We start from the raw sequence: 12,675 nt of genomic DNA on the forward strand, positions 1-12,675 counted from the left end.
AACAGGGAAGAAGGAATGCTTCAGGAAATAATGGCTGAGGATTTTCCAAAATTGATGGCAGACCCCAAACCACAGACCCAAGAGGCCCAGAGAGCACCAGGCAGTGTATAGAAAAAAGGAAGGAGAAACAAAAACGAAACCACGTGTCATATTCAAACTGCTGGTAACAAAACACAAAGAGAAACTCCTAGAAGCAGCCAGAGGAAAAAGCAATGTCACATACACAGGAACAAACATTACAGTACTGGGGACTTCTCGGGAACCTGGAGGACAACAGATGACATCTTTAAAGTGAAGTTAAAAAAAAACCCTCAATGGCCGAGGGCAGCGGTGGCGCCTGTGGCCCCAGCTACCCGCGAGGCCGAGGCGGGAGGGTCGCTGGAGCCCAGGCATTGGCGGCTGCAGGGAGCTGTGGTCGCGCCACTGCTCTCCAGCCCGGGCGACAGAGAGAGACCTTGTCTCAAAAACAATAAAAAATAAAAAAAAAAAAAGAGCTTTCAGTCCCCTGAAGCAGACAGAGCACAATCATTACACAAATCAGCCACACGTGAAAAAAGAAATGCTTTATTTATACTCATGACAAATGCTGAAAGAAAAGTGATTTCTAAATAACAACATGACAAAAAAAGAGAAAATTACATTTCCATTGTCTGCCCGCAGAAGAAAACGCTGTCTTTGTGTGGCCGCACGCTGGGTGTCTCCGAAGCACGTGCAGCGACACCCGGCTGGCCCCGGGAGGCCCGTGTGGGGACGCTCTGCGGAAAGGGCATGGCCTGGCCCGTCCCGCGGGTGGATGGAGCGCCTGGGAAAGCCCCAGGCGCAGGCAGAGCTGCCCTCCACGCCGTCTGCTCTCTTCTCTCTGGGCCTGCTTTCCTGATCTGCAATGAAATGTGTTTTTTCTCAACTAGAGGCTGCACCCGCCGTCCTGGTGCCTCCTTGTTTTCCCGCTGCAGAGCCGGGAGGTGTCCCCAAGCCCTGGGAAGCATCGCTCATGGCTGGCACCGGGGAAGGCAGCTCCCAGACAAACAGCCGAGTCTTCCCTGGAGACCGGGCTGAAGGCAGATCACTTGGCCTTTCTGGACTTTTCTTTCTTTGCACGCTTCACATTTCCGTGTGGCTCACAGACACCTGCCGGGTAGGGCGCCGAGAAGGAAGGAACCGTGTGACAGCACTGCAGGGTGGGGGCCCGCACCGGCCAGCATGTGACAGGAAGAAGCTGCGGAGCAGTCACACACGTCCGTGTGACAGGGGCCGAGTTTCAGATCCAGCGCCACGAAGAGCTGGGCCTCCTCTCGCCCTCTCGTCCCTGTGGCGGAACCCGCCTGTCTCCTGGCAGCGGCAAGTGGACCCCTGGGGTGACGGCTGGGAGCAGGACGTCGTGGCGCTGCCAGGTGACCTTGGCTCAGCCATTCTGGACGCATCGCCACGCCTGCGTGGGCAGCTCAGACGGCAGCACGACACCCGTCTCCCGTGGGCTATGGAGCAACCTCAAGACCGAGGCCCAAGCCCAGTGCCCCCCAGGGGGCCCAGGAGTCAAGCGAGAGAGAATGGCCACGCCTGGGGGGCTGCCGGGGTCACGTCTGAGAACCCAGGGTCACCAAAACAAACAAAAGGCACAAAGAAAAAGAGGGACAAAATTAATTCTAATTTTAAATAAGGTGGAGTCTGAAAGCTAAGAACTTACAGATAACATCAATCTTTGGCTACTCGGGACCCGTCAGGAAGCAGGTTGCGGTGAGGACCCCGCGGGGCCGGGGCACCCGCCTCACCTGTGAGCCTGAGCCTGGGGAGGACGCAGAGGAGCAGCTGAGCCCAGCCGCCCGTGTGACAGGGACCTGCGATGCGTCTGTTGTGTGCCTCAGTGGTCCTCCTTTCGTGGGACAGAGGAGGGACGCATGGGCTGTCAGGTGCCAGCTACTGCCACCCCTCGTCCTCCACGACACTTCACAAGCCAGCGTGTTCGCACGCGCATCTGTGCACCCAGAGGGCTGAACACACACACACACGCGACTGGGCCTCCCGGGATGGGACTTGGACGGGAGGGGAAGGTCCACGTTATCCCATCTCAACTGTTTTTGTAACGGGGACGGGGGGGTTGACGGTTTCAAATCAACTTCACGAAAAAGGACACAAAGGCTGCAGGTTGCTTGGTGCTGTGACACAGCCCCTCCGGGAAGTCCCGCTGCAGCCCCAAGTCGCGGAGCTGGTGTGTCCACAGCACCAGGGAGCCCTGGGTAGGCCCCCAGCCCGGCCGCCTAAGTGGAGGCAGTTCTATGACCCGGTGAGGTTTAAACAGGCCTGTCCTGCTGGCCCTCACGGGCCCATCGACAGCCAACTGTGCTGGGAACATTCTGGAAAGGTGCAGAAGACAGAGGCAGAGGAGTGGGCCTATGCGACATGTCCTGGCTTTTCCCTGGTCTCACTCCCAGAATCCTCCTGTCCTTCTGCTATGGTGTGATGTGTGTGCCCCCCCAAAATTCACTGGAACTTAAACCCCAAGGTGACGACACCTTTGGGAGGCACAGCCCTCACAGGTGGATCAAGGCCGTGAGGAAAGAGCCTGACCCCCACGTGCGTCGCTGTGTGAGGACGCGGCAACGAGGCGCCACCGCGGAAGCAGAGAGCAGCCGCAAGGACAGCCGGGACTTCCAGCCGCCAGAGCCGGGGACGTGCATTTCTGTCCTTTGCAAGTTCCTAGTCCCCGTCACTGTGCTACAGCAGCACAAATGGACTGAGACGCCTTCCATTCCTGTTGTATCTGAGTCACAAACTTCAAGAGACTTTATTTCCTTGCATTGTTCCTAGACAAAGACAATTTTTAATGCTAAAGCGTCAATGACTTGACCCCATAAGGGACATTCAAATAATGGCAAAAGAAGATGCCCAAGAAAAGTTTAAAGAAAACACTGTCAGCAGAGGTCATTTCAGGGGAGTAATTCCTTTTAATTTAGACGTGTGTGTATATATCACTTTATGCATGACTAAAAAATAGTCCATTAAAATACAACTTCATGGCAGACAGTTAAGAATCTAGTAATGAATATGGCAACATTTTAAATGTTCTAAAAATAACTAGAAATACTCAGCATCCTGGACACGACTAATTCTTTGACATGTAGCATCCACTAAAATGTCCATTTGTTTCTGTTCAAAAATAGTGATTTATTTACTGGCAATTCCAAAGTAACACTCTTATAAAATAAATTATGTACAGGACACACATATGCTATACACACAAACAGCCGCGCACACGGATGTGACATCAGCCACCTCATGCCTCTCACATCGGGTCCTTACGTGAACGCTGTGCTCCCAGCAACACCCGTCACTCGCACTGGCCTCCCTCCTTCCACCGTGCTTCCTGCAAAAGCAGGCGCAGCCGGGCGCGCTCGTCTGCCTCCGGGGCTGCCCACTGCCTCCGCAGGAACTGGACGTCCACGGCGCCAGACGCCCGGGCCAGCACCAGGGCCAGCTCGCTGCCGCCGGCCTTGTCCGGCTCTCCCCCGACGGCCATGGCCAGCAGCCTGCGGGGAGAGGGGCGTCAGCGGCCGCGCACAGGCGGACGCCGTTATTTCTGAGTCTCTAAGGTCCCTCTGCCCAGGGAGGAATGAAACGGAAGAGAGATTCTAAAACATCAGCAGGCAAAATGAAACGTTAGACCTCGAAAAAAATGTATGAAAATCCATAGAAAACGTTCTGAAAACATGCTGCTGCACCTCAGAGGTCTGAAGCTGAGACTGGCGGTTGGACAAGGCTCTCGACTGGCCTCTCCGCAGGGTTCCAGCCTGGTCCCTGGGAGAATGGGGGGTGGCCAGCAGGCCAGGCAGCCCCACCCCAGAGACCCCAAGCCTGGCAGTGGGGTCCCCAGCATGGGGGTCCCAACCTGGGAGTCCCTGGCGGTCTCTCCACTGCTCCCCAGATCTCACAACAACTCACAAGCCTCCACAAGGTCAGCGACTCCACCGGCCGCCAAGCCCAGGAGGGGGCGGCTGTCCTCACACCCTCCCCTGCTCCCGAGTGTCCTGCATCCACCACCATCCTCATGGGAAGCTGTCCCTGACTCCTCTGGCAACCACGACCTCCCACCCTCACTGTCTCTGACCTCACCTTCCACGGTGGGCAGACTCAGAAGCCACCTCTCAAGTCGCCTGCAGGAAAATGTGCCCTGGGGGGCCTTCCCTCCCCCCCACACCCCGTGCCCCCAGGGCCTCCCCACCTCCACCCCCATGCCCCGGGGGCCTTCCCTCCCCTACACCCTCCTGTGCCCCGGGGGCCTCCCGCCCCTAGTCCTGTCACTCTGTTGAGACTTGGCTGAGCACAGAGACCTCCTGGCACTGCTGCCTGGGCCCCTCAGGTCCAGTCACCACACGGTGAGGACACGTCAGACCCAGCTCCACCTCGGTACACCCCTTCCTGTCCTGTCTGACGGTGGTGGGGCAGCCGGCGCTAGATGCCACCACAGGCACAGGGGGTCCCTCTGCGGTGGCCCCACAAGGGCCTGACTGCTACCTATGTCCTGTAAACCCTGTCTCTACGGCCCAAAGACCCGAGACTCCCAGGCTCCTGAGACGTGGGCTGCTCCCCAGAGGGGGGCCGCTGTGGCCACCGCACGGCATGCCACACTGCCACGGGGGCTCACTCACGCCACGGCTCTTGGTCGGGAGAACCCACAGCCTCACCTGGGCGGGGAGTGTGCGGGACTTCGTGAGGGCCCTGAAGGAGCAGACCCTGAAAAACTGCCAGTCACCATGACTTTCACTGATGGCTCCACACCTCAGCCCGGCTGCCCATGACCGTGTGAAACACAAACTCAGGAGCACACAATGCACAACCGACACCAGCGGCCGCCCTGGCCCCAGGGCCAGCAGACTGCGCAGGGCGACTGCCACTCAGTTCATCGATAAACCACCTACGTGTGAGCTCCAGCTAGCACCATCACCGGTCAATTTTTAAACATCCTTCAGATCTGCGAGTTGGACGGAATCCAAGCAAAGTGGCGGAGACAGAGCTGGAGCCCACTCCCCCACGGCCGCCCCGCAGGTGCCCCCCGCCCCCGAGCGCCAGCCACTTCTCCACCACGCGGAGCAGGCGCTGAGAACCGTAACCTCACTCTGCAAGCGTCTCTGACCCGAACTCCTCCTCCTAAACCATCGGGGTCTCCCTGACCCGAGTTTCCTCTGCGTGAAAGCCCAGCGCCCTCTGTGCAGCCCCCGCCCCTGGACGGGAGTGTGCAGAGAGGGCTCCGCGCCAGTCCAGGTGCCTCCTTCCTGCAGCCCGAGGCGGACGCTGCTGCCCAGTGGTCCCGCACCGCATCCCACCCGGCAGCACCCCGGGGGGCAGGAGGGAGGGGCTCCCAGGGAGGGCAGCCGCTGGGCTCTGGGTCAGGACGGAGCAGAGTCCCAGCCGGCTGGCGGCCAAACACCTGCTCCAGAGCTGCGCTTGGACCCGTCAGACTCGATCCTCGCTCCGCTGCCCTGGCGCAGCCCAGACAGGCCCCTGCGCCCCCCAGCCCAGACCCCGACCTCAGGCCTGTGCCCAGACATCCCCAGCAGGCCCATGCGTCCTGCCCACCGTGGGTGCCTCTGTCCTGTGTCCCCACAGCACACGCCCCCAACGTGCGCACACCCGCTCGCTGGTTTGTCAGCGTCTATCCTGCTCCACAGGGAGCGAGAGGCCCAAGCTCACGGCGCTGGCACACGCTGACACGCAGTCAGTGGGCATTCACTCAGGAGGGCACTGCACGCTTGTGCAAACAGCAAACTGTGGGGCATCACCTGTGTATCGGTGAATCACAGTGTATTTTTTAATAATTAGAATAACGTGAGTCTGCCCAGGACTCAAACCAAACAAATGCAGCCTCTCAGATCTCCCCGGGGCAGCCTGGCACTCTGGTCACCCCCTCCTCCTCTGCCATCACAGAGGGCTGTGGGGTCACAGCTACCCCCTCCCGTCCCCAGGTCACAAGCCCGCAGTCAGAGAATTTACGGACAGGAAATGCCGAATCTCCAGAAAACACAGGTGGATAGACACTGGGGTGGGGAGAGGGCTGCATGACGAAGCTTCACAAACACTTCCGCGCTGTGGAACAGCGAAGCCAACGACCGCGCAGGGCTGCAGTCCACATGCGGACCCCCTGAGGCCAGGTCGGCCACGGCAGGGCTGGATGGGGGTGAGGGGGCCTCGCGTGAGACCGGCCAGTGCGCGTGACTGACATGCTCCGGCGGTCGTCCCACATCCACAGAATGACCACGGTGGGGACACGCGCAGTGAACCCTTCAATATGAAGACACCAAGAGCAGTCCCCACCGTAACCACGGGCTCTGGGGGGCAACGAGTTGTGACAAACGCACCCTCGGGGGCGGTGTTGATAATGAGGACATGAGAAACCTTGGGACCTTCCACTCGATTCTGCCGTGAACCTAAAACTGCTCTAAAAAATTAAGTATTTTGTAATATTGTTTAAATATATAAATATATTATTAAAATTGAAATGTAAAGAGCCCTGTGTTAAAGTGTAGCAACCTTACGTGTAAGCTAAATACGGAGAAAGGCTACCGGTGGCACCTCTGTGGAAGGCACCGGTGGCACTCGCCCGGGCTTCGCCACGCACCTGTCGGGGGAGACGGGCTGTCTGGCCACCGGGCCCAGGTCGCTGGCGAGCAGGTCCCAGACGTAGATGTTGGACATGTCGTCCTGGACCAGGAACACGGCCGGCCTCACTGGGGACCACTGCAGGCCGGTGACGGCACGGCCGCCCGTGCTGCCGTCCCACTGCAGGAGCGGGTGCTCGCAGCTCAGCCCGTGCAGCCGCACACTCCCGTCCGAGCAGCCAGCCTGCGGGGGTGGGGGGGGGCGGAGACGGTTGATCTTGTTTCTTTTTTCTTTTTTTAACTCAATCTCAGCAGCCCAGGACATTTTTCAGAGCGTTAGCTTTCTTTAGTCTGTACAGCAAAAATGTTTATTTTTTTTCTGAACATAAGCGTATACCATTAAATCTGTCCTCACAAGTTAAAAAGGTGACACCTTGGGGACTCTGACACACTCTGCACCCCGCCCCCCAAAGGGCCACTAATCAGTGGATTCAGGGAAGACACAAATGGGTGTTTACTTTTAACAAAGTTCAATATAACTGATTCACGCACAGGCCATTAAAACTGACTGGCTCCAGGGAAGTGGGGTCACTTTTTAAAAAGTCACCTTTTTAAAAAAGTTATATACATTTGTACCAACAACACAGTTACGCATTCGCCTTGGACTGAAATTTCCATAAAACCCACTTACCTGGGTTAGTAAAACACCAAACTGTTAGCTTATAGAGAGATCAGTCGCTTTGTACTCAATATATTTAATCCTTCACATACTCAAAAAAAGAAAATAAAATCAACAAGAACGGAAATAAAACTCTAAAATGAAATACAAATAGAAAGATATTTAAAAATCTGCATTCCAAATAAGGAGCACAGCCACACGGGGAAGAGAGAGAACGAAGCCAGAGGACTTGTGCACGCGCTGTGACGGCACCGGGCACTCGCAAGCGGACTCCATGCAGCGGCTCCGGGAAGACCCTGCGCATTCTAAGGCTCAGCAAACCGCAGGTATGTTAGAGACGACACGCGGGGAGAGCCAGGTCCCCTGTTGGCTGAAAAGCGGGGTACAAACATGGGAAGGGGAGGGAACCCCATTCGCTAGCCTGGCACTAGAGAGGTGGTGTGAACGCAGCGTTTGTGATGTTGTGCACACGCACGTGGCTCACAAAGGCACCGTGTGTGCCCTGAGACGGCCTCCAAGGAACAGCCACCCGACATGCCAACCCCTCACACCCAGATCTCGGTGCTAGGGACGTCTCTGCACCGCAAGAGCCAGAGCTCCTGGAGAAGTGATGTCAAAAGGACGCGTGAGCCAGCTCGAGACACGCCCACCAGCCTGCCGCAGATGCTCATGACCACGGAGTCCGGGGAAAGCCACGTGCGATACACACACATGCACGCACACGTGGGGGAAAATGGAAAGTTCTTCCTCACGGCAGAAAGCCAATGAGGAAGCGCAGAATTAATAGCAAGGTTAGAAACCACCACTTGCCCCCCTTCCCGGTAACAGGCTCAGGCAAGAACCACCCGCGGGTGCCGACGCCGGCAGGTGAGCACTCGAGCACGCGAGGAGAGTCCGGACACTGACAAGCACCGCCTCTCTCCCCACAGACACCGCTCCTTAGGAAGGGACGCAGACGCGCCACGTGGCGAGAGCCACATGGGGCTGGAGGGAAGGCGGGAGGCCACGGCCTCCCACACCGGCAGCCCCGCCGAGCTCTTCCAGCCGAGCAGGCAAAACCCGCCTCTCGTGGCGAGGACGAGACGAGCTCTGCCGCGGGAACACACTGAGAACAACCAGGAGGGGCAGAGCGAGGACCCCTCAACATTCATTTAAACATTATGTTTTGTTAAATAATAAAAACACATGGCAAAAATTCTTACACTAAGAATTTCTTTACCGCTTTGGCTGTGTCACAGGTTTTGATATTTGATATTCTTCCACTAAATTTGAAATAGTTTGTAATTGAACAAAGTATTACTTAATGGGGTTTAATTTCTATGTCGGCTTTTTAAAAATTTTCTTTGTTATTAATGTTATGTTTCTCCTTTTTAGACCACTGAGGCCTAATAATGATCAATCTGTGCCCCAGTTAATGATCAACTTTTAAAATTTTCCAGGGGTCACTCTAAGTGTTAACTGCCCAAATAGGCATTTCAATACCATTAAAAAGAATTGGTGCCTGAAAAAACAGACTTTCTTACCAAAAATATTGGGTCTCCAAATGGAGAGAAATCAATCACGTTGACTCTGACGGGTCTCAGGCCGCGCTGCTGAGGCTTGAAGGACGCGGGAGATGCTCTCAGGTCCTGCCACGCGCCATGGCCCACCAGCCCCTGGGAGCACAGAAAGCGCCAGGCGTGAGACTGGGCAAAGCGACGGCCTCAGAACAACGTGAACGACATTATAATAAAAGCAAGCGGTAAGTGAATCTTAAATAAAGATATTTACCAGATAACTCCAGGAAGAATGAGTAACAGAATGAAATTTGAAGTACTACTCACCACGTCTGTGCCAACAATAAAGCGACTAGGATCTGAAGGTAGAAACTTAATATTCAGCATTTGTGTGGTCGCCCAAAACTCACTGACTTTACAGGAAAGACTGAAAAAAATAAAATACCGAAAATGAACAGATGGTTGTTTTGAAGCCTTAAGAATGATGACGAGACTTAACTCTTACTCTGCCAGGTCTCACGGGTGTACGATAGGCTCTGTCACGCCTCCTCTGTGATTTTAACCACTCCGTTTCCTACTTCTTTCCTTCTGTCACTGCACTCTTGATATTGTCTTCAGATCTATCTTCCTCTTCACTAATTCTTTTTTTCTTTTTTTGAGACACAGTCTCACTCTGTTGCCTGGGCTAGAGTGCTGTGGCATCAGCCTAGCTCACAGCAACCTCAAACTCCTGGGCTCAAGCGATCCTCCTGCCTCAGCCTCCCGAGTAGCTGGGACTACAGGCAGGTGCTACCATGCCCGGCTAATTTTTTCTGTATATATATTTTTGGTTGCTCAGCTAATTTCTTTCTCTTTTTAGTAGAGATGGGGTCTCGCTCTTGCTCAAGCTGGTCTCAAACTCCTGAGCTCAAACGATCCACCTGCCTGGGCCTCCCAGAGTGCTAGGATTACAGGCGTGAGCCACCGTGCCCAGCCTGACTGACTCTTTCTTCAACTATATCTACTCTGCAATTTAACCATTTACTAAGTTTTAAATTTCAGAGGAAACAGTTTCACTTCTAAAAATGTCTTAGATTGCATAACTGTCTCAAGTTCTTAGTGTGATAATCCTGTGTTTTGCACCATGCTGATTCTTTCTTCATGTTCATACTTTTTGTAATTTTTGTTTGTGAACTCACATTTGGCACACTGTTTCTTCTGGGAATCCTGTGAGCCCCAGCTTGTAAAAGTAGCCTTTCCCACCTGGAGGTTTTCCCTCTGCTGTAACCGTGAACCTGACGAGGCCATGAGCCTGGGACCTGGACAGTAAAGTATCAACTCGCAGACTCCCACACCCACGTCCAACGTGGGGCTTCAACCTCTCCCGAGCTCCTCTGCCTTCCCTGGGCTGGGGTGAGGGCTCCAAATTGCTCAACGAAGGGACAGCGAGCTCCAGAGTCCTGTGCAGGGGGGGTCTCAAGTCTAGTCTCCACCTTAGGCAAGCCTAGCGCATGCCCTGCTGCTGCGGGGGCTCAAGCACAGCCCTGGGGGCCTGAGACAGGGGGGCCGACGCCCAGCATCCGAGGTGCCACACGACAGCTCAAAAGCTTACTACACTTACATTGAGTTCCCTCCTTGTTTCTGGCATTTAGAGATTTTCCTTTCGTTTTAAAAACTGTCTGTAGTCTACTGTTGCTTTTTCCTTTATGTACAATCTGTGTTTGTGTGAGAGGAGCCCACAGGTGCCGTTTCGGCTGTGCTGTCACATGGGAGCAGGGTCTGCCAGTCTTCTCGCCGCCTCTCCCAGCTCCTCACCACACTCAGGACTGCAAACGTCACTCCACACCCGCCTCCCTAATCTGTCCCTCCACTGACAGCCCTGCTGCAGACCGGCTGCCTGCTGGACGCTTCCACATCCCTGCAAGCTCCGGTGCCCTCCTGGACAACACCTGCCCCTGCCGGCCCCCACAAGCCTCTCCTCCTCCCCCTCATCTGCAAAGTCGTGCCAGACACCACCACAGACACCCTGGAAGGCAGGGCCAGCCCAGACCCTTCCCCACACCTGTCCTGTGAGCTCCTACAGCCCCTCACACCCTCCACACACCTGTCCTCTGAGCTCCTACAGCCCCTTACACCCTAACAGTCTCCACACACCTGTGTTCTGAGCTCCTATAGCCCCTCACACCCGAACAGTCTCCACACCCCCGTCCTCTGAGCTCCTACAGCCCCTCACACCCGAACAGTCTCCACACACCTGTCCTCTGAGCTCCTACAGCCCCTCACACGCTAACAGCCTCAACACCCCCGTCCTCTGAGCTCCCACAGCCCCTCACACCCTAACAGTCTCCACACCCCCGTCCTCTGAGCTCCTACAGCCCCTCACACCCTAACAGCCTCCACACACCTCTCCTCTGAGCTCCCACAGCCCCTCACACCCTAACAGCCTCCACACACCCGTCCTCTGAGCTCCTACAGCCCCTCACACCCTAACAGTCTCCACACACCTGTCCTCTGAGCTCCTACAGCCCCTCACACCCTAACAGTCTCCACACACCTGTGCTCTGAGCTCCCACAGCCCCTCACACCCTAACAGTCTCCACACACCTGTGCTCTGAGCTCCTACAGCCCCTCACATCCTAACAGTCTCCACACACCTGTCCTCTGAGCTCCTACAGCACCTTACACCCTAACAGTCTCCACACACCTGTGCTCTGAGCTCCCACAGCCCCTCACACCCTAACAGTCTCCACACACCCGTCCTCTGAGCTCCTACAGCCCCTCACACCCTAACAGCCTCCACACACCTGTCCTCTGAGCTCCTACAGCCCCTCACACCCTAACAGCCTCCACACACCCGTCCTCTGACCTCCTACAGCCCCTCACAGCCTAACAGCCTCCACACACCCGTCCTCTGAGCTCCTACAGCCCCTCACACCCTAACAGCCTCCACACACCCGTCCTCTGAGCTTCTACAGCCCCTCACACCCTAACAGTCTCCACACACCCGTGCTCTGAGCTCCTACAGCCCCTCACACCCTAACAGTCTCCACACACCCGTGCTCTGAGCTCCTACAGCCCCTCACACCGTAACAGCCTCCACACACCTGTCCTCTGAGCTCCTACAGCCCCTCACACCCTAACAGCCTCCACACCCCCGTCCTCTGAGCTCCTACAGCCCCTCACACCCTAACAGCCTCCACACACCCGTCCTCTGAGCTCCTACAGCCCCTCACACCCTAACAGCCTCCACACACCTGTCCTCTGAGCTCCCACAGCCCCTCACATCCTAACAGTCTCCACACACCTGTCCTCTGAGCTCCCACAGCCCCTCACACCCTAACAGCCTCCACACACCTGTCCTCTGAGCTCCCACAGCCCCTCACACCCTAACAGTCTCCACACACCCGTCCTCTGAGCTCCCACAGCCCCTCACACCCTAACAGCCTCCACACACCCGTCCTCTGAGCTCCCACAGCCCCTCACACCCTAACAGTCTCCACACACCCGTCCTCTGAGCTCCCACAGCCCCTCACACCCTAACAGTCTCCACACACCCGTCCTCTGAGCTCCTACAGCCCTTCACACCCCAACAGTCTCCACACACCTGTGCTCTGAGCTCCTACAGCCCCTCACACCCTAACAGTCTCCACACACCTGTCCTCTGAGCTCCTACAGCCCCTCACACCCTAACAGTCTCCACACACCTGTCCTCTGAGCTCCTACAGCCCCTCACACCCTAACAGTCTCCACACACCTGTGCTCTGAGCTCCTACAGCCCCTCGCACCCTAACAGTCTCCACACACCTGTCCTCTGAGCTCCTACAGCCCCTCGCACCCTAACAGTCTCCACACACCTGTGCTCTGAGCTCCTACAGCCCCTCGCACCCTAACAGTCTCCACACACCTGTCCTCTGAGCTCCTACAGCCCCTC

The 12,675-nt window shown here is 56.1% G+C and overlaps 1 protein-coding gene across 4 annotated transcripts in view; it reads right to left on the reverse strand.

The window, feature by feature from the left end:
- Window positions 1-548: 548 nt before the first annotated feature.
- DYNC2I1 (dynein 2 intermediate chain 1) overlaps window positions 549-12,675 on the reverse strand; it is a 65,523-nt gene continuing 53,396 nt past the window's right edge. For 2 of the 4 annotated variants that reach the window (XM_045564443.1, XM_045564444.1), the window contains 4 exons: window positions 9,093-9,192; window positions 8,793-8,924; window positions 6,611-6,834; window positions 1,489-3,524 (listed from right to left, as the gene is read on the reverse strand). In XM_045564443.1, the coding sequence (XP_045420399.1) occupies window positions 3,326-3,524; window positions 6,611-6,834; window positions 8,793-8,924; window positions 9,093-9,192 (655 nt within the window). In that variant the 3' untranslated portion in view covers window positions 1,489-3,325. Of the gene's footprint in view, window positions 1,129-1,488; window positions 3,525-6,610; window positions 6,835-8,792; window positions 8,925-9,092; window positions 9,193-12,675 lie in introns of those variants that run through there. The other 2 variants (XR_006738152.1, XR_006738153.1) reach the window with 2 other exon arrangements.

The sequence above is a fragment of the Lemur catta genome, chromosome 11 (genome assembly GCF_020740605.2).
Source record: "Lemur catta isolate mLemCat1 chromosome 11, mLemCat1.pri, whole genome shotgun sequence".
Taxonomy (NCBI): domain Eukaryota; kingdom Metazoa; phylum Chordata; class Mammalia; order Primates; family Lemuridae; genus Lemur; species Lemur catta.